This window comes from Convolutriloba macropyga, chromosome 1 (genome assembly GCF_964194025.1).
Source record: "Convolutriloba macropyga chromosome 1, txConMacr16.3, whole genome shotgun sequence".
In the NCBI taxonomy this organism is placed as follows: Eukaryota; Metazoa; Xenacoelomorpha; order Acoela; family Convolutidae; genus Convolutriloba; species Convolutriloba macropyga.
Genome location: NC_134468.1, coordinates 38,424,764 through 38,446,992, shown reverse-complemented (window position 1 = coordinate 38,446,992; position 22,229 = coordinate 38,424,764). Strand labels below are relative to the sequence as shown.

At 35.9% G+C, this 22,229-nt stretch overlaps 1 protein-coding gene and 1 long non-coding RNA gene across 7 annotated transcripts in view; one reads left to right on the top strand and one right to left on the bottom strand.

The window, feature by feature from the left end:
* The window catches only part of LOC142338624 (uncharacterized), a 28,602-nt gene extending 17,275 nt beyond the window's left edge, over window positions 1-11,327 (bottom strand). Inside the window, exons 1-2 of the long non-coding RNA XR_012758994.1 lie at window positions 10,666-11,327; window positions 9,517-9,964 (exon numbers count right to left, since the gene is read on the bottom strand). This is a non-coding gene — a long non-coding RNA (uncharacterized LOC142338624). The remainder of the gene's footprint in view (window positions 1-9,516; window positions 9,965-10,665) is intronic.
* The window catches only part of LOC142338570 (uncharacterized), a 120,680-nt gene that overhangs the window by 17,265 nt on the left and 81,186 nt on the right, over window positions 1-22,229 (top strand). For 4 of the 6 annotated variants that reach the window (XM_075388377.1, XM_075388395.1, XM_075388413.1 and 1 more), the window contains exons 2-4: window positions 876-1,161; window positions 18,845-18,974; window positions 19,339-19,723. In XM_075388377.1, the coding sequence (XP_075244492.1) occupies window positions 1,032-1,161; window positions 18,845-18,974; window positions 19,339-19,723 (645 nt within the window). In that variant the 5' untranslated portion in view covers window positions 876-1,031. Of the gene's footprint in view, window positions 1-249; window positions 473-875; window positions 1,162-11,340; window positions 12,627-18,844; window positions 18,975-19,338; window positions 19,724-22,229 lie in introns of those variants that run through there. The other 2 variants (XM_075388386.1, XM_075388369.1) reach the window with 2 other exon arrangements.

Here is a 22,229-nt window from a genome sequence, read left to right as displayed (position 1 = left end):
AAGTGTACACAAAATATGTGGTACTTTTGGTTGCAATTAAATACTGTTTGGTTTAAAGCTGTAGAATATGCGTACGAATGTGGCATGCAATGCTGTGCGCAGGTATGGTCTTGCGAGAGTTTGTTTCGTGTAGCTTTTAAACGCTCTCACACTTACTGTTAAAACAAGGCGTCCTGGCTATATCGAAAAGGCAAATCTAGATAGAAAAGACTGGAGAATGGCCCCTAATAATCCGTCGTTTGCGCCTCAGTTAATCTCGCTCTCTAATCATTGGGGGATTTTCATGCAAACTGAGCGATCAGTCTCAAATTTGTTTACTCTTTGATCTCCTCTGTAGTTGCTGTGTGTGTAGTTAAGTTGGAAGATTGTTTATTGTGTCATTTTTGCCCAATTGCCCAACCCGACTGCATTTAGAGTAGATGGTTGTAAATCAAGTTCTACTCACCGTTTGTTTTGTCAAGAGATACTGCACGTTAGTATAATTAATGATTGATGGCTTTTTCTCCGTGATAATTAAGAATTTGGCTTTATTAGGTTTTAACAAGCTTGAGGTTAGTTGTACTTTTTCTTATGAAATCTTACATTTAATTTTTTTACATGAAGATCACCCAGACAGCAACGCAGATAATATTGTGCTGGTTTCCTCGTAAATGTTTTGGATTCGCAAGCCTGTGAGAGAACTTTTGCCAACAAAAGCCTGTATTGCCTAATTAGTAAAAGCCGATTCCCTTGATACATATGTGTTATATATCTAGCGAAGATGACAATTTTGTGCACGGATATATTTTTTGACATTGGAAGTTGATTTTAATGAATACTCCAGAGACCTATAACTAAGCTCCAGTCTTAACGCTAATTGAACAAATTTGTTTCAGAATTATTACTTACCAATTCCACCGGACATACTGATGGGATCTGAGGGGGTTTTTTCTCAGTGAGGTAACAGAACAGCGACGTAACAGATTGTTGAAGAAAACAATCACGAAAGGACTTTCCACTCTCAGCCAGTTTGGTATCTCTTACCCACGAACATGTCATTAATCTGGACATCTTCCTCCCTTTTATCAGCACCCTCTGCGATAGCTTATCTCCTGTTAACCTCTATCTTCCATATTCTTCTCTGCCCAACGCCGGTATATTCTGCATGTCCTAAAGAGACAGGTGAGTCAATTCTTTTTGCTTGAATGAGTGGTCATTTATCGGGTTTGGCTTTGATAACCCTCTACCATTCGACAGAATTATAGTTTGTCAATAATCTACTCTGTTCAGAAGTTGCGTCTCACTAGACCTTTTATATTCACAAAAGTTGTTTTTACAAGAATGATTCAATTGAACGCACGGAACAGATTTATTGACCACTGGCATGCCCTACTATTGCCTAACGTTTTTCCTATTTGAGTTTTTGTCTTTTTCGAATTCATTTTGGATTATTTAACCCGCAAATCTCGTTAAAGGTTTTAAGATATGAAGCAGATAATTCTGGTCTTTTCTAAGCTTAGTGTCTGACAGTTTTTTTTACAGTTTTTCGAGAATCTTGAGGTATCTGGAAAAAATTACCAAAGCCCGTTTTGCCAACTTGGCAGTTTTTTTTTTAAATTTTTTTGCTGTTTAAATTTTTTCATAGGGGTCTTCAAAAAGAAAAAATCCCTAGAAATGTGAAAAAAGCTTTCCTAATACACAAGCTGGAACTTGAAGAAAACAGTTATAGGGCGAGAATTCGGTTTTTCCGCGAAACAATGTTCACTAGCATCTGTAACTAACTAGAGATCTCGACATTTTATTCTTTCAACAGTACGACTGCATAGAACTGTAGACGCAGTATGAAAATCACATTGAGCAATTTTGTTTCACTGAGGGAGTAGGATTCAATAAAAGGCAAATATGCCAATTGGATCTAAAGAATTCCTTTGAATATGGTATACTAATTGAAAAACTTAGGTCATATCCCAGGAAAAAGATTCATGGAGTGCTTGAATTTTGCGTAAAAAATTGTGGCAAAATCAGCAAAATTGTTTAGAATATCTCAATCTTGACGGATAATTAAATGTTCAAGACGGATCGTCCGACCCTGTGCAGAGCACAAAATGTTCCAACATACGTCTCCAAGTTTGTGAGTCTTTTCTGAGAGGAAGAGCTCTTTTGACTATTAGTTTTGCAAAACTTACATTGAAGCAATTTTTTGGGCAACCTTGATTACAGCTTTTGTTATATGAAAACTGAAAACACCAGGACTCTCATTTTGATATGATTAAGCAATATATAAAACCACATGTATTGTCAATTATTAATAGCCGCCCTCATCTTCTCAGCCGGCTATTATAGCGCTCCTATTTTTTTTTACTTCGTCGAATAAAAAAATGTTTTGCTTTACCTCATTTTGCCGCCTTTTTAACATTTTGCGTGAAATCTTTTTGAATTCTCTAGGCTAGTTTCTCTCTTCTCTCATTCTGCTAAAAGTAAATTTGAACATCAGTTGCTCAGCAAAGCAATTCAAAATGAACAGAGTCAGTATAAAAAATTGAAGTCAGAAATAGAAACGGGATAAACCCATAAAGCCCAATTTTAGATGCCCGCTATTTGAACGTCGGTCATATAAGTATTAGTTACCTCTCTCTAATGCTTATTGTTATTGATAGTAGCCCCTGTAGCCTCTCTCTAAGAAACAGAAGTATGTTCAACTACGAAATGCCATCAAAATAAATCGGACTTAAAAAAATGTTTTTGTACGAAAATCTTTTTTTTTTCAATATCTTCTGTTATTTCAATCCCAGTCATGCTTATTGGAATCAACGGCGGCTATTTTCCGGCAATCTGCCGGGTATGTTTATTCAACATGCAGCAGCTCTCAGAAATTTTACGTTCACAAAGAGCAATCTTTCGCAAAGAAAGTTGATCTTGAACAAACACACAGTAATTTGCAAATTGAAAGTGATACAATCACGCTCCCAATTGATGACTTTGTTCAAATGATTAAACCCATAATCCAGTTGAAATTTAAAAATTGTAACCGATTATTCAGGAAATCATCAAAGACTAGAGTTCTTAATTTTGTCAAATTTTGTTTTTTGGGTATGATTTATTGTCAATTTATATGTACTGCATTTGGACCGTTCCTGATTTCGAATAACCTACATCCAATAAAACAAAAATATTTCTACTCAATATTTACGCGACAAATCTAAAAAAAATTTTGAAATTAACGTTTTAAACAATTTTCGTTCCAAAAAAACCAGATTTTTTGGTCTTCATTTGATCAAAGGTGGATTTTTTTATTTTGATGATGCAATCAACGTTGATCTGGGCAAAGTACGCTCTGATGTCAGTCAAGCATCAGTTGAGAAGAAGCTTGCAGTGTTGGAAAAGATAATGTTCTTTTTTCTAAAGTGAATTTATTCCATTCTTGCTACAAATTCCCCATTTGTGTTCAATTAGGCTTATCATAGCTATATGGAGCCCCTAATTTCGTGGTCATGAATTTGGTCAACATTTTGCACCTCTCTCTATATATATTTTGTTTGTGTTTCACCTCAGAAATTTGTTCAAGAAAAAATAATGTTATCTTTCTCTCGCAACGCAAAATGTTATAATAACAGTTGTTCATTTGGATGCAGATTCTGACAATTGGAATCAGTGAAACCAGTTATCAGGCAAATAATAGCTTTAATTTCTAACGTTTCAATTTTTGTGTTTTTTTTCATATAAATTTTTATCTGTTTAATTTGTCAACTCCTGTGTTCTACAGAATTTTCTTTTTCTGAGTAAATCAAACATCTTATGACATACAAAAAATATCAGCCTAAAATAGTTATTCAGACGAAGATAGAACTCTCTTTAAAGTTTAAAAAAACTGGAGGTGTTTTTCCAGTTTCTTGTAGCTTGAGCGGATCTATATTTGGTGCTCTTGGTTTTTACAATTCAAAGAATTTGAATTGTATTAGGGCGCTGTTTTTCAAGGTCTGTTCACACATTTTCATGATTTTTGAAGTCAAGTTGGAGAAGTGATTTTGATCACGCCGAAACAGGCAATTGAACCAAAAAGCGAGTGGTTTTGCGGCGTGAAATTCTTTTTGGTTCACATGCGGCAATTTCACTTTGGTTTTTATTGTTTTTTCAAATTTTTGGATCGGATTTTTTAAAATAATTTTCTCAATCCTTTCATAGTCCGTTCTACGCCTAGTGTTTTGTTAGAATCAAATTTACATTTCTCGCTAGTGATTTTTTGTTTTCGCTAGCGGTATTTTGACTTTGATTTTCTGTTTTTTTATCTGATTTTTTAGAAATGGTTTTTCCGATTCACTCATAGTCCGTTCTAGGTCTAGTTTTTTGTTAAGTCAATGAAAATTCGTTGAATTGTACGTCAGGACTTGTCCTGCTATGTTCTTTAAATTTGCTTTAACTTTTGATAACGTTTTTCGTTTCACATAAGTCACGATTTTCACGCTTGACTTCTAACTTACTTCACTCACTGTTTCAACTGAATGGATTTTAAATTCCTTCACCTATTGAGTTACGTAATATAGTGAATACAGGAAAAGTCAAAAGAGCAAGATCAAAAGAAACTGGCCGCCTGTTTATTATAGCTGCGAAGCTGTAAGCTTTTATAAGTTTTGTAAATTTTTCTATCAATTATATTATTATAATGAAAAATTTTTGTATCCTCCTGAACCCCAAATCCCGATTCTTTTCCTTTCAACTGCATTAAAGTTAGTAGTTTTTTTCAATAAAAATATTCTCACGTTTTTTAAATTGGTAATTTATCAGTACGGTTACATTGGGCTTCAGACGAAGCATTCTGAATGACAAAAAGAGTCTTTGCTGCTAATAATATCTTGTTGGTTTTGAGGCCTAATCAAATCTGCTGCTTAGGAAGTCGGTAAACATAGCGGCCTTGTAACTAAGTCAAGAAATTTCATTCAAATGAACTGACTTACAAAGCTCATCAAGCGGCAGTGTAGGCTCAATAATCCTGTTTTATGTCTATCACTTGTTTCCCATACCATATTAATTTGCAGTAATCTACTTTCAAGTAATACCAAAACCTTTTGCGGGTATGTTGCCTGTTGGTAAGCTCTATAGTCTTTGTGATCTGCACAATGGATATTTTGACATTTGTTCTTATTTTTTGGTATCAATTATTTACACGGAGAATTGATTTCTTAGTTTTCTTAGGTTTTCAGTGGCAGATCTCCGCTCTCGAAGGTATTAAACTGATTGAATAATGACTAAAAAAATTAAGTGATCGTTAACATTGAAGTTCTTGGAGTAATTTTAACCACCGCAGGATTCTTAATTAACGTACGAAGTTGGCGAAGAGCTGTTTTTGCTGAAAGCGCTGTATTTTTTTAGAAGAAAGCGCAGTAATTAAGCTTCTGATTTGTTATTTGGCGTTGAACGCACGTCAAAACGTTACATGAACATTTCTCATTAATAGCCGCACAGCGATAGCTGGGGCTATTATTGGCCTTCTCTTGTTTTTTTTTACAATCCAAGAATTGGATTGTAGTGGGGCTCTGTCTTCTTTTTGTAAGATGTTTTCACACGGTTTTCATGACTTTGATCTTTCAAAACGGGATAAACAAGTAAAGCCGAGTTGGCATTAAGTTTCATTAGAAGCCCTGAGGTAGCTTTAGTAGTCTTTCAAATGCTCAGTGCTGAAGCTGCTAGGAAGGCCTAAATTCAAGGTTAATTTTAGGAGATTTTGAGCCCAAAATGGTGCAATCTGCTAGTATGTTACGGCATAGTTGCTGGGACTAGTGGAATAATTTTCAATATATTAATGTCACTAATTTTTTGATACAATTTGAAATTTTTTCAAATTTGAAATTATTATGTTCGAAGTTTCTCGATCTATATGAGCAGGTGAAACTCTTTTAGGCTTGAAATAGGGATACTGGATAGTCTCTGGAGACAATGAAATGTCTGAGTTTGCCATTCAGTTCTTTGGATTGTTCATGATTTGTCCTGCTGTGTTTTGATTTCGTCAAGATTTTTCTTACGACCAAATGGTGTCTCAACCACTTCAAATATGCTTTTTGTCCATTCGTTCATGCAATTTCATCTGAAGTGCGTGCATGACGTCATTTCTAACTTTTAGTGGAGCGAGTTTTTTTATTCATTAACGTGATTAAGTTTTTGGTCGCACGTGACTTAATTCACTCTCAAAAATGACTTCCTTATTTTGAAATCGACTTTTCTTTACTTTAATTCAAAGAGATAAGGTCACGTGAATGTGTGTCACTGTAAAATAACCTTATATGAGAGCAGCTAATATCTTATACGGAATCCTAATCAAAATATAACATCTCATCCTTTAATGAAAATAGTTATTTTTTCTTGTCTTTTTTTACTGTGTTTTGAGACTGCAGATCTACAAAAATATTGCGGCTCTTTTCTGGCAATTGGCCAGCTATGTTTTCATTTAAGCTGCTTTTAAAGGTGATCTACGGTAAACCAATTGTCGTTTTACTGTATGAGCTTTCTAACCATTGCCAATATTTGGAGTGGTGGTGACGCTGTCATTAGCGGTGTTCCACAGGGGTCAATCTTAGCTCCTCTGCTCTTCCTCATCTTCATAAATGACCTTCCATCAGAAACTCCTCGCACTGAAAATTTCGGTTTCGCAGATGACTTCAAACTGATTAGCGTAAACCAGGAAGAATTAAAGAAGAGCGTGGAAGGAATCGAAAACTGGTGCGATCGAAATCACATGACACTAAACGCATCAAAATGTAAACTTCTCTCTCTCAAAAGCGAACAAAAAGCCTCGCTAAAAAATCAGGAGCTAGGAGAGGTTCATAGTCAACGGGACCTTGGTTTGATTGTCTCCAAAAATCTTAATTGGAATAGCAACTGTAATCACCGTCTTTCGAAAGCAACAAAAGCATTCTACCAAATAAAACGAAGCATGACCGACAGCGCCTCATTAAAAAATAAATTGAATGCCTACACTGGCTATGTCGTGCCAATACTATCATACTGTTCTCAAGCTTGGCTCCCAAATAGACAGCAGATTGAGAAAATTGAAAAACTACAAAAAAGAGCCACTTCATGGATACTAAGTGGAAGGAACTGCACCTACAAAGAAAAGTTAATAGCACTTAAACTGTTTCCCCTAAGCCTGTATGTCGAAATGCACAATTTACTTCTTTTACTATCGTTACTTGACAATAAATTCGACATCAAAGTATACTTCCAATATCAAGATTTTGAAAAGACTAGTCAAAGCGCAAGAGGTGAATTAAAAATAGCAAAAAATCGTCTCAGGAAGACTGATGAAAACTTCCTTCACAGAGCCAAACTACTTTACAACATCTTTTCCAAAGTTCCTTCTAATTCAACACAACTACCGAGCAAAAACACTGTGAGTGACATCTACTGGAATTTCTTTCAAACAAAATACGACTTTAACAACAAATGCACGTGGATAATCTTATGCAAATGTGGGATGTGCAACCCACGATCGAAAATCGAATAGAAATAGGACACGAAAACAAGGGTGACTTGGAGCACCCCTGGGAAGACCCTAAAGCCTGAACTACTACTACTACTATATGTAAATTTTTGTAAGTTTTATTTGAAAAGCGTTTGCTTTCGTGTGTTCTATTTTTTTTTCGTTTTTCTTTCCTCTGTTTTATCAATTTGAATGGCAAGTCTCCCCTATATTCTCTTCATGTTGGCTTGTTTGTGCTACGAAGCATTGAGTTTAACGCTAATAAATTTATATTTTGACTATTTTGTTTGTGAATTTTGAAGTCCATAATTTTGAAACTCAATAGTTTTTGTTCATTTTCTGATTGGCTTTTTACGCGCGTACAAGCTTTTTGTTATCATGCTGTGAATTTTTACTTGCTGGTTATAAACTACAATTTTTAAAGCATCCCAAAAAACTATTTGATCAAGTTTTTATGAACTTCGTTTTTTGTTTTCCCTGAATCACATTGACATCTTCTCTATCTTCCAAACCGTTTCTTAGAAAGTGTTGCAGCTTTTCTTTCAAAAGAGCAGAAATTGAAGAAAAATTTCAATAAAGCGCAAGTACTGTATTTCAGTGGGTTTTTTTCAAAACTATCTCATCATCGTATCTCGGGCTTATAGAATGTTTTGCTAATTTTTCCTTTCAAACTTTTATTGTGGAAATACAGATTTTTTTTTACAAAACATGAAATCAGAAAGTTATGGAAATCAAAATCAGCTGTTAAATTTTCATGCTTAAATTGTGTCATTTTTGTCTGATCTGTTTTTTCTTCCTAAGCGTTGACAATGAAATGTTTTTGCATTTTCAAAGAGTTCTTTGAATCTTCGAACAATTTCCTCTCCCTGTATTTTTGCCTATATAGGAGATTGGGCTGACAATATTTGGGGGTGGATGCTAGGTTTTAATCTGAGATACAATTCAGACTAGAAATTGAGTTGAGCGTGGTTACATCCGACCTCATCCGCCATTTTGTGGCACATGGAGTAAAAGCTAATCTGCTAAGTACTCTGATCTTGGAAGGTTTGGAGGACAGACTGTCATTCGTGGCTGTATATGAGCAAACTACTGGCCGTGCTGAGTTCTAGTTTTCAAGGAATTGAATTTTCACAAATTTTGTCCAATTTTGTCCTGTACACTATTTATGTGAACCGTGCTGAAAACTGTATTAAATTGGTATACAGAATTTGAATGAGAAATGTATTGCCGCGAATCGAAAACAATTTTTTTAGATATCGCCGGTAAATTTTGATGTTCTTTTTTTTGCGATTCTATCCAATTTGTTCTGTCAAACAGTTTCAGGACCATTTTCGTTTAGAGTATATGTAGAATTAATTGTAACATATTGATATAAATAATTCTAAACTGATGATTGTTTGAAAATAGTTATTCTTCATCAGAATTTGGAGAAAGTAATCCTTAAGTTAAACCTTTTCACTTCAGTCGAATTGGTGTTTCGATTTGAGTTTGAGTTTGAGTTCAAGTAATTTTGGACGAAGCTGTCTGTAACCTATTGAAAACTGCCCTCTGAAATGAAGGGATGCATTGCATTAACTGCATAACAAAAATGGGAAAACTTTTGTTAAGTCGTTTAAAATGTTCTTAATTATATGCATTATTTGTATCGGTTGTCTCCATAGCCTCCTAGGTCTTCTTACAATGTTTTATGCTGTTAGAATTGTAATTTTTAAGATTTGTTCTCTGCTGAATTTGGTGTGAAAATTTAGCTGTTGGATAATATTCCTAAAATTTAAAAATTTCTTTTTCAGTTTCCCATAGTGAAGGAAAAATAAGTGAATAAATGATTAAATGCATCAGTAGATAGACATGTGAGCATTTATTTATGATTGTGAGCGAATTAAGGCCAAATAAAAGTGCATAAATGATACCGATTAAAATTAATATCAGCCCTGAAGAGCGCATCTCATTGTAGGTAACTACGCTATTTGATTGCTTCGAGTTTACCTTTTGTCACCCTACCGCACAAATATCATAATTATTGGGCGAGCAAAATATTTGCATATGGCATAGAAAAGTTGCCTTACCTGTTGTTTGTTTGATTTCGCTGCTTTCATCTGATTTTGTGATACGAATTTGCTGCCGCTGCTGCTCTATCAGCCTGCAATGCTGATAAATATTGTAAATTGTTACGCTTTTCGTTGCACTGGCAGGAAACAAAGAGAAGACCATTAGCCAGACATCCGGGGGCTGGCTTGATTGCTTAATACTCTCGAGGCGACTGGTAGTCTGTTTGAAGACATTTGGGTCCTTCCTCCCCTTTTAGTCCTGGTTCCTGTATTATATGGTTTTATAGAATATTGCGGCGGAGAGTTCTGTTGCATTAAAACATTCTTTTGATACCGAGGGTGTAGCTGGTTGTGACGGTTGTGGCTTAATAGATTTTCGGGGCACTAATTTTACGGAATCCCCCGCCGTGGTTTTAAGCTGTTGGATGCTTCCTTTTCTTTTCCTCGTTTTCCGTCCTTTCTTGAACTGAAATTGGTAGACTATAACACTGTATATTTTCTATGGTTAGATGCGCTCCCTTAGTTTGTGCACGACAGAATTGTGAACAAATAGTGATCGTCTCTTGCTTATTTTGGATGGCGCTTTTTCGTTGTAATGCGAGTTAGCTGAAGAAGAGATTTGGTCTAGCTTCCTTTTTATCCTCCGTCTGTTACAAGGACGGCTTTTGTGACCATCAAAAGAATAAATTCTGTTCTGCTTGTTACAAATTTATTTATGGTTGTCTATCTTTCTTTTACATCGTTATGTACATGTCGCATACGGAAATTTCCATGGACTAAGTACCTCAGATCGATTAAAAAAGTTACGTTTCTTGTTCTCTGTATGTTATCTTTTGAATTGTGTTCTGTCTTGGTGAAACAATTATTGCAAAGCATTTGTGCTACTGGGTCAATTTGTAAACGCTGCGGCTGTTTCTACCCTCCGCTAATAATTGAACAAAAAATTCGGTTTTTCGTAGCTTCAAAAATAGGTCACTTTAATTTACTGCAAGAAGAAAGTGGTGTTTATCAGGCTCTAAATTTATATGAAGGCTGATATAATATCCTGTTGTTCAGCTCAATGTAGATACAGTTTCTATTTAATGTTGTCTTTTGCGAACTTTTTCCACTCCTTTTGATTTCATATAATTGATTAGAGAAGTAAAGGAAATGGTCACGTTTACTTACGGTTCGAATTGTTTTGTGGTTGTTTGTTGAACATCGTTGCTGCAATTAATGGTGTATTTGTGCCAGGTGACTTTGCATTTACTGTTCCAACTCTACTTTGGTCTGTTTTATGTGGGTCTAATGGTAATTGAAATGACGAACTAGGGTTGATCAAGTAACCGTTTGACGTTCTCTAAGCAATTATTGTTTGTCGGTGGAACAATTTTGAAGCGTAATCGAAGCCAACCAGTCACTCCGACATAAATTTGATTCGAACTCAAACCGTCGTCTAATCTGCAAGTTTCATTTGTATCCCAAAAATCTTGCCGTTTATTCTTCGAGCTGTATTTTAAAATTTGCTGTAAAGTAAAATTAATTTTTTTTTGAGAGGATAGCGCAAAATTGTGCGTGCCGGAGTGGGCATTTTGTTTGTTTAGCTTTTGCGGAATTAACTAATACTTTAATCTGGCAAATTTGGCTGTAACTTAAACTGGCTTGGAATGTTATCTGGTGATAGTTCAAACAAACCACCCTGTTTCCAATTGCACTGAGGTAACTTAGTCGGCACTCTTCAAATATTTGGCGACAATTCTTCTACTGTTGAAGAAATAAACCCTGACATTCCAATCTTGTGGATCGATCCCGCTATGTAAAGTTCTTCCTGGACTGTTAGTGAACCTCGTTTGTTACCAGCTGTTTGAATAGTATCGACTCAGTGCTCTATAATTGTTCACGTTGCAACTAACAATCCAGCTGTGGTTAACCTAGTCTAAATTACCCTCTCTTATCAATACAGTCTGGCGCTTTTTATTTTGCCCAAAGTCCACATAGCCATACGTTGTAGGGTTAGTGGTAACCATAACGTTTAAAGGTTCCTCAACTCACGCATTGCTTCTCGATAACCTAACATTTCAAAGAGTATCGCAAATGGTCTCTAGGTTTTTGTTCAACGCTTAACGTCTTTATTGTTGAGTTGGATTGATTAAATAGTTCCTCAATCGTTGCCTTAGGCAGCTCAAACTCTTAAATAAACGTTGTTGTCTGAAGTAATTTGACCATACCTGAAATTACCCATTCTGTTATGATAACTTGCTGGTTTTAACTCATAATTACACGATCTTAGACGCCGCGCAGTCGACGTTTGAAGCCCTGAGTCAACATGAATTGAAAGAGACTAGTCGGCTTTGTTCATAACTTGACAATCCTTTATCTAAAATATCTCAAAACGTTACTAGAACTCTTTTGAAGGCTGCCTTGCATTACTGGTGTGCGTTGCTTCTGTGTTTTACTCTACAGACTTTCTCTGCTGTTCAAAAGATATTCGGCATTGAAAACAATTCACGAAACAGAAGACTGCTTTTAATGAGCCGTGATTGTTATTATCATGCACTTAATACCAAATGCTAAATAACTTGCACTGTAATAAACAAAATAGCTCTTGAGGTTAAAAAGTCTGAAGCGCCTAGCTTAGTGCGGTCGATTTAACGTTCTAACTTTACGTGTGAAACGCGTAATTCTTTCACATTCTTGGCATTACACGGGAGATATCATCCGTGCGTTGTTGTCTTTCACTCTCTTTCAGAGCCCTGTGGCTTGGCTGCTTACGGTTACCAATAAACCTGATTCCTTGTTCCTAGAACTTGTCTGTTTTACTTTTTGATCTATCGATTTGCGTTTAAATAGATCAATCGTTTTGAAGTGGAACATTTCCCCGCTATTGTATATTTTAAACAGCGCTATACAACAATGCAGAAGGTTTGAGAACCTCTTATCAATCTTCCTCTGAAATCTATCTATTCATTACTCTCAATTATTTCATCATTACTTTTTAAGTATTTTGGGTACAAGAATGGTTCGGAGAAGATCACTACCCTGGACATTTCTGAGTTGTATTGCTCTTATTACAATCCCAAGGTGTTATGCACTCGACGAGAGTGGTGAAGCTGGTATAGAAAAGGGCCTTGAACAAGACTGTACTGGGGGTAAGTAAAGGAACCTGCTCGTCACTCATGCAACGTGGAAAAAGTTCTCAGCCCTCCGTGTTAGCAAAAGTGGTCTGTTATGAGCTGGAAGTACATTTAAAGCCCCGTTGTCAAAGCTCTTAGCAACCCACCCCCCCCCCCCCAAAAAAAAAAATTGATGCAGGCAACAAAAGAAGTTGTCTCTTGCTTGTTTTTCAAGCGCACTCCGTCCGAGGCCGTCGGTTTTGTAAATTATTTGCCTTCAAATGTACTGAGAGTTCTGAAACAAAATTATTTGGGTCTTGCTGGCATTTTTGTGCAAATTTCTACTGCATTGACTTTGACTGATTTTTCCCTCCGAAAAGAGATGAACTGGTAAAACCCGAGGAGTTTCAGTCGCTGTGCCATTCTCTTAGAGCTATACTAATTTAACACGAACCGAAATTGCTGATTAGGCATTTTTTCATGATATACAGCGAAAATTTTGGTGTAGTTTGGTAAACCGATCCCATTTTATCCACCAACTTTTTACCCTGTAGCTAATGAGGCTTTCATCCTTTACTTTTCTCCGCTAGGCAAGCCGAAGCCAGACCACGGCCAGTTGCTTGAGAGCAATTCGTTCGATGTCGGTTGTTTTGCTTTCTTGTCTTCTTGATTCTTGAGACTAATTTTTGACGCTCCAAAACCATTGTTCTAATGGTAATAAAATGTATTGCATCTGTTTGCCATATTTTCTTGGAAAATTATTAGAGACATAAGGTCCGTTCCGATTGAATGTTGAAGTCGTTAAATTAAAAATATCAGTTCTGGTGTGCGGCTTTCAAACAAATATTTTTATGTGAGAAACATTTAAGTTACCAATTGTTAAGTTCATTCAAAATTATAAACAGTGTTTTGCGTTGTATTCTCTTCAATATAGCCTCTTTTAACTACAAGTCTCCACACTATATCGCAGCTTTTGTTTGAGAACATGACCACGCTCCTCTATTCTATAGTTTTCAAGTCCAAAAAGTTTGCTTCAACTAAAAAACTAGGCTTCATTGCTCTGAATTCGGAATGATAGAAAAAGATGAATTGAAATGATTGACTTCTATTTTCCTATTTTTTCTCTTTTTGTTGTGTTCTTACTAAACAGTCCATTTAGTGGCTTCGATCCGACAATCTACAAACAAAGGTTTCTTTAAGTTCTTCGTCGCCTATCCAGACTTCGACTTCAGTAACTGTAACCCCTAGCAAGATTAGTTTGTACCTATGTAACTACCTTTGCCCCTTTTCAGATACCTAAAGTTAATAATTGAAACAATGTAAGTTCATTTAAAATTATACAGTATTTTGTGTTGCGTTGTCTCTTTCATATAGCCTCTTTTGACTACAGGTAGCATCTTTGTCATTCTCTGTCGCATTTTTTGGCAAGATGACAGCGCTCCTCTATGTTATTAATTGATCTGAAACAAAGTTTGTAGCAATTGTATTAGTCTTGTTTGTCTTCTTTAATGCGACATTTCGCTTGACCGATTTTTCGTCTCACCTATTTGACTTTTCGTCCTAAAAAACAGGATAAACAGGTAGCGCCCAGAGGGCATTGAGTTCTCTTAGAGCTTTTCACCTCACTAGTCTCCAACTATGCGATTCCCAGAAAATGTTTTAGAGACTTATATTTATAGTGTGAAGGTTGACCCCACACCCACACCCACACAACAACCGCACCCCGACATCAGCCCCGCTCATTTCATTACAACCAGGGCGGCTAAAATATCAGTTATCAAGTGGTTAAATTCCTTCTTGTCACAAAGAAACATACGTAAAGTTAATTTCCACTAAGTGAAGTTTTTGGTTGAGAGCCGGAGTACCTCAAATTTTGCTCTCATTCTCTTCCTTATTTATGTTAGTCGATTGCCAGAGCTGAAAGCACATATCACATTTGCTAACAACAGTGCCCTGTACCACAGATCGCCTTCAACAAAAATCATTCAAAAACATGTGCAATCATCACTGAATAGTCCACTAGACTGGTGTGACACTTGAAAATCCTCATAAAACTCAATATATGATCTTTGAAAATCGCGATCAAAAGTTGAGAACTACAGACCTATTGATCTCACATGTTGCCTGGCCAAAATCTGCGAAACTGTTATTTTAAGACATTGCGAAAGTAAAAATTTATTTTGAGACTCGAAGCACCTACACTAAACATTGCTGTACCCCAGACAACCATATCAAACTCACACAGCACGTAAGATAAATTTTCCAATGGCGTGGATGGTTGCTTCAGTGTGCATGCATGTCGAAAAGTCGGTTGATGCTGTTTTGCGCCTTGGACTTATTCACAAATTACAGTCAAGAGGGCTAAAGATATCAGTTATTAACTTGTTAAATTCCTTTTTGTCGCAAAGATAACTTCCACTAACAGTGATTGTTTTTGCCTGACAGCCGGAATACCTCAAGGGAGACATTTTGCTCCCATTCTCTACGTTAGCTGGTTGGCAAAGCTGAAAGCATTTATCACATTTCGCTAAAAACTTTGCCTCTACTACAGATCAGGGTCCGCAAAGATTATTCAAAACATCTGCAATCCTCACCGAATATTTCCCTAGACTGGTTTGATTACTTGAAAATTAAAATAAATCCTAATAAAACTCAGTATTAGATCGTTGAAAAACCCATCACAGAAAAAATTTATGTTCAACCTAAACAAAGGAGTACCCATTGGAAACACGCAGTAACCAAAGTTTCTGGATGTCACCTTAGCCCTCACCTGAAATTGAATGATAAGTGCAATAACCTATTAAAGAAGGCGAACTGCAGGTTACTTCAACTGTGGAGACTTAATAATCTGACCATCAACGAAGAAAGTCGAATTCCTGCATATAGATCATGGATCGGCCTGTTTTTGTACTCCAATGCCTGTGGGATAGATAAATCAAGCACTCATCAAAGAATTGCCAGATGTCCAGAACAGAATTTTGAAAATGTGCCTGCGAAAACCAGGATGGCATAATGTCCAATAACATTACGAGGAGGCAAACATGCAAATTGTACGAGAAAATCATATTAAACTCGCCAACCGGTATTTTGATCGTGCTATTAATCACTGCATACAGTCTAGTAGAACTAATAGAAATAATACAGTGCCGCTCAACTGCCAAAAGTACTCGTGACTACCTTCTATAATAAAAAAAACATCTGGTGCACCATGGCATGCGGCGTAGATAACAGATCAAAATATCTAATCAGGAAATAAAACGAGGGTCTAGTCCAAGGGCATCCTCAAATTCAATGCGTGATTGTATGCCTGCTAACATCAAAGTTCGGACTGAAATCAATGGAAATTTTAGGAATTATTGAATTGGCAAACGAAGACAAATGGGAAAAAAATAAGTGAACTTAGATGTGATCACGGCCGAAACAACAGATCATTAAAAACGGAATAAAATCTTTTAGCCAGAATCACAGTTGTGAGCAGCGGAAAAGTGAAAAACAGTACCTACAACTACCATTTATTTATTTCGCCTTAATAAGAATTTTTAGATCTCAATTATGCTTCCTTCGATTTCATTGATTTTCTTTTATTTCTTTTCTTCCACACACTACTGATTTGTACTAACAAAAGATAAGTTCTATCTTTCTGTTTTGTGCTGCGCGCGGTTTGGTTCAGTGGTTTCATGGTTTAGGTTAGCATAGCACTTTTAGCTCATCAATTGTCCATTTTATCAACTCCAGTTAATTTTATGCTCTGCACGTAACCAAGACCAGGACTTGCGACGTCGATACTAAACTGGTTTAACAAAAAAGAACAATTCTATTAAATCAAGGAAATAAATATGGTTTTCTTGCTACTCGTGGTTTGCTTTGAGTGGATTATGGTCCAGGTCAGCGTAGCACCTTTATTTAAACTTTGTTTGTTGCTCTTATTTTCTTTTTGAAGCCAAATGTGTTTGTTTTTTTTTGTCTTCTTATACTAATTTTAACCCCTTTCTTATCCTTAGGCTGATTTCAACTCCGAAACATAATTGTTTTTTCAGATGGACAAAAAATAACGTCTCTGCTTTTTTGCTTCGAATTGATTTTATATTGTGTTCGAATGAAAAGCTGAAGAATTGCTCCATTGTACATGGAGCTTAACGCGGTCCACTGTCACATTATCAGAGAGTTGATTTGAAATCCACCCTGTTCCAATCCGATTCCTTTTTATCAATGATTTGAAAACTAGAAGACCATATCGATGAATCAATAATTTCAATCACAGAGACAATTAGTGTGAATGAGCTGTGAATGGATTGGGAAAACCATTTAGAAAAAAATCCGATCCAGAAAATCGAAAAAACAGTAAAAATCAGAATGAAAGTATCGAATGTGAACAAAAAACCACTACCGAGAAACCGAATAGCATTACGAGGAGGCAAACATGCATATTGTACGACAAAATCATATTAAACTTGCCAACCGGTATTTTGATCGTGCTATTAATCACTGCATACAGTCTAGTAGAACTAATAGAAATAATACAGTGCCCGCTCAACTGCCAAAAGTACTCGTGACTACCTTCTATAATAAAAAAGACATCTGGTGCACCATGGCATGCGGCGTAGATAACAGATCAAAATATCTAATCAGGAAATAAAACGAGGGTCTAGTCCAAGATGCGCCTGATGTAAAGGTAGTGTTTTAAAACAATGAGATCAAAATCTAACAAGAACTATTTAACATGAACTATTTCCTCAACTTTGCTTTCAAATTCAAAATCTTTCCTTATGAGTAATAAACATCTTTCACCGAATAGTTGTACAAAGATTGTATATACATATGCTTCTTTTGCCAATTTTTTCAGTTTTTTTTATTGCGAATGGTTTGTTATTTAGTTGCGTCTTGTTTATCTAGTGAAGTAAAGTGATTTTCAGGATTTTAAAATTATTTTTCGTTTTGTAATCACAAATAGTTTAAACAATTATTGCAAATTTTTTTGGATTTTATTTTTGGTTTTTGTCACAATCTGAACAATCATTGATCGATTGAAAAAGTTGTTTTTTTTTCGTACAGCAAATTTTCCGTTTTTGCAATATTTTGCCTGAGATCTATTCGATTTCTCAATCTTAAGTTTTTCTTTGATCATTTTCATCGCTGAAGTAAGATCAAGTTGATCCTTATTCGCCTGTATAATTAATTGCTCTCAAACGAAGTTTTCAGCAATTATTTTAGTTCTATTGTCCTTTGAATGCTTTTTTGCTTGTCCGATTTTTCGTCTGACCCATTTGACTGTTCGTCCTCAAAAACGGGATAAGCATTTAACGCTCTTAGGGCATTAAGTTCTCTCAGAGCCTTGCGTCTAAGCATTTCTAAGAAGCGATTCACCAAAACTGTTTTGAGGCGGAGATTTTGGTGTGAAGGGCGGTTCTTAAAGAGTTCAACCCCCAATCATTCAGCTTCCCCATAAGTGGATAGAAAACTATGGGTTTTGCTTCATTTAATTTTTTCACTCCAATTTTAAAGCAAGCTGAGAAAATGGTGTTTTTACAGAAATTTGCGTTTTTTGTTAGTGGCTGTGTGGCAATGTGACTTCAAATAGTTTTAACATTTTTTGTTCTTTTTTGCAAATGCTTGTCTTGTGCTCATTACTTGTTAAATTATAATTATTTTGAGGTAAGAGAAACTAATTTGTGCTATGAATACAGCTAGTGATAAAGCTTTTTGGATGAATTCCACCAGGAAGTTTTTGCATAATATTGTCAACTAAAATATGACATTAATTTCATCAACTTTTTTGTATCTCTTCCCATCTAAATTCTACGGATGGTTCGACAGTCTGCTGGCTATGTTCGATAGTCTGTTCTCGCCCTCTATTGTATTAAGTAATGGTGAATTCGGAGTTGATGATCCAAGGTATTGACGATACTAATTGCTGTTTTTGTTTAAGCTTTGAGCGTACGTTCTTACGATATGGCTGCTGAGTTGAGCCAATTTTGATTGCTAACAGTGATATAGTTCTTGAGAGCTCTCAAAAAAATGTACCTCGTCAATTTTTTGAATGTAGCAAACTTGCTCTTACTAAATTTGTAGTAACTTAATCTTGCACGTTCTTGCTTTTTCGCTCGTCGCAAACTTTTGATTTGTAGTTTTTGAATTCTGTCATATTTCCTTTACTTTGTCTTTTAAAACTCGGGAAGTATGGTAGTCAAGAGATCTTAACCTGAAAGTGAGTATGGGTATGAATTATATGGGGGTAAAATTTCTTTTTTACATAGATGAGAACAACGTGGTGCCCTTCCCACCCTCTCTTCGCTCTCTTCCCCAGCTCAGACTGCTTGAGTATAACGGCAACCAGTTTAAACTCACCTGCCAGCTCAAGGTCTGCTCCATCACAAAACCCATCACGTGAGTAACTTGTTTCCTACTTTATCGCCATTATTTCGCCATAGTAAATTATTTGGTATGATTGAGATGGTACGGGGACCACTAGCCCTGATTCAACACTGTTTCTTCTTCTAAGTGTTTATATAGCTTTTCAGCATTGATGCATTTCATTTGAACCAACCATGCCGTAGAATTTCATTTAAGGATCAAATTTTTCCATTTTTAGTAATCAACTTCAAATGTTTCCTCTATTGCTTTAATGATATGAAACAACACAAATTAATAATGACCTCAGATGAGCGTTAATTTTCTTTCGGTTTTCTAATTTTCCTGACTCGAAAGCTTAAGTTTTATATAATTTGTAACTATAAGGATGTTGTGTTAGGTACAAATGGATGTTTGAAAGTGACAGCGGCTCTGGCGGTGCACAAGAGCTAGTCCGCGAAGACCATGAATTGAGTTCAAGTCAACTGTACCACTTTGATGGGTCTGACATCTACATCCACACTGATTATGCTGACTGGAACAAAGTCACTGGCTACTACTGGTGCGAGGCCAGTAATGAGCACGGAAAAGCCACTTCAAATAAGTGTCAAGTCGACAAGACAGACGTGAAGCAAAGAAAGAGTAAACTTGATGAAAAGAAAGTGTTGGCCGGGGAATCAGTTCGTATCAAAATGGAAAAACCACCTCCCGGGGATACAGAAGTGCCCTATACCAGTTCCTTCTACTCCCTGAGGTTTCCCAACTCAGTCACCGAAATTCTCAAGGCAATTATTTGCTTATATAACTTAAAGAGATTTCAAGTAGTGGGCCGTGTAATGAGAACACGTGCTCATGTGTGTTGACAACAATATGCATCAATATAGGGCAACAATGAATTTTGCACCATTTTTTCTTAATTCTAGTGGTCGATGATAGATTTATTGAAGAAAAATTGTAATTTAGCTCGATAGTTCCCAAAGAAATTTTTTCTTGAAAATGTATCAGTAATTTGGCTTCATAAGTGAAAAAATGGTTCATTTCACAATTGCTATCTCCTTGCGGCTTGATTGTGTTTTTATAGTCGCCGTCAGTTTCGCTTTTATTTAGGTGCTCTCCTTTATGTACAATCCAAAGGATTTGGATTGAATTGGTGCACTGTTTTTTTATAAATCGTAGAGGAGTATTGGTGATATACTTTTTTAAACCGGCGACTTCTCTTTTCACAGGATGCCAAGTTAAACAAGTTAAATGCGGCTCGTGAAAAGCAATGTTTAGGTCAATCTGCTGAAGAAGTCAAAAGCAGAGCGAAAGACTGTTTATGTAGTTTTCTACGAGAGAGTAAGAAGTGTGAAAATGTTTTTGCTATGCGGGAAATATTTTTTTCATCACGTCCGGTTTTCCAAATCTTTTTTAAGTTTTATCACTATTATTTTGGCCAATATTATGTTTGGAGGCGTTTTTGGCCATCTCATATTTACAGTAAACTTTCAGATGATATTTTGATTCTGAGCTATTTCTTTTTTTGCCTAGTTGAACGCTTTCTGTTCTTGAGGTTAGTTGTTTTAGTGTATTTGTTGATATATTGATTTCATTGATACTTATTTGGAGTTGTGTTTAATTTGTTTTCATTGAAGTTCGAACGAAGCATTTTTAAACGTGTGTGTAAAGTTCGTGATTTCAGCGTGGTCTCAATTGCTCTCAATCCGAAAAGTTGGCGATAAGGTAAAAGCGATTGTGAGAGATGGATTTTTAAAGAGGATATAGTGCTCATTGATTACCGCAATATAGTGAATATGGTCAATACAAAAGGAGCAAAAGCAACAGAAACGGATGGGCCCGGTCATTGATCATTGAATCATAGCGCATTAGGCTATCGAAGTTTATAGAGCGACTCCTGGCGGGGGTTTTTATCAAGTTCTCGCATGTTTCGAAGCAGTGCCACAGGTTTTTGTTTTCCTTATTATTCATGTAAGTGAGTTGTATGTTAATGAAGTTCAGGTGGCGATTAATTATGAATTGAATTTCTGTAAGAACTGAACGGTATATAAGTTAACTGTTTTTTTTTCGCTTTCTGTGTCGGACCTCTGAAATGTTCTTGTCCATTCGCTCGTTGATCTGAATGTTTTTTTTGCTTTATTTGTATACAAGAGGTAGTAAATTGACCAAATTGGATTGATATATCTTTAATTGCGCTCAAGGGAATTTGTTTGCACTTATTTTGGTCCTTTTTTTTACTTTTCGTGGTACCATTTTTTTTGCCTGACCAACAAATTGTGACTTTCTCTCAAGTAGGAAGTCTCGTTTTTTGACACCCCCGTTTCACCCTCATTCCACGCCTTTTCTACCAAGTCAGGACTTTCACTTTTCTTTTTTTTTCACCTAATCATTGAATTTTTAATTCATTCGCTCATTCAATTACGCAGTATAGTGAATGCGGTCTAGTTCAAAGAAGCAGAAATAAAAGAATTGGATGAACTGATTGATAGTGCCCGGTCAAAATATTCGTTTCTGGAAAACATTACTGTGAGCCTCGTACAATTTGTTTCTACTTTCTATTGTACCATCAATTTATCAAACACCTAAGGATGATGAAAACTGATAGCAATACAAACAATGACCAAAAAAGAAGTCGATATCTCAAACATACACTAGATAATCACTTTTACCACGAAAATAGTCAAGTAGAATTGTCACCACTCTTTGCCCCTGAAGTAACAGCACCTCCTGTGCTAGAAATACCGCATATTTACCCTAATTTTCCTACTGAGCAAGAAGTAAATGCAATTGCTCCCACATAATGCAGTCATCCAATTTGTTTTTTATACCTAGTTATTCTCACTTAGTCCACTCTTATTAGCCTAACCTAACTGTTTCAGCGTTATGTTCTGAGATGCAAAACTTTACTTATCTTTTTGCATCTGAATACCGTAAAGGTTTGTTTATTAAATTTCACGAATTTTTTGGACTTATATATTACTCTTTTATACCTGCTTATGAAAACTTATTTAATTTAAGAGTCCGCGCACCTAAGTTTTCTGACTTAATAGATATAGTAATTTATTCAGACCACAAATTTTATACTCTTAAGGAATTTTTACTTGATTGTGAATATGGTCTGCTCGATTTAGGAAGCAACATTCACTTTCTTTCATAAATTGATGCACCTCGATCTTCAAAAGTCCCTTTGAGAACCAATTATTTTATTTGCTATTTAATGTATCTTAACTAATTTTGCCTTGTTTCTTAAACATTTCAGAGAACCAAACGTATTCACTGTACATTGCAAGCACT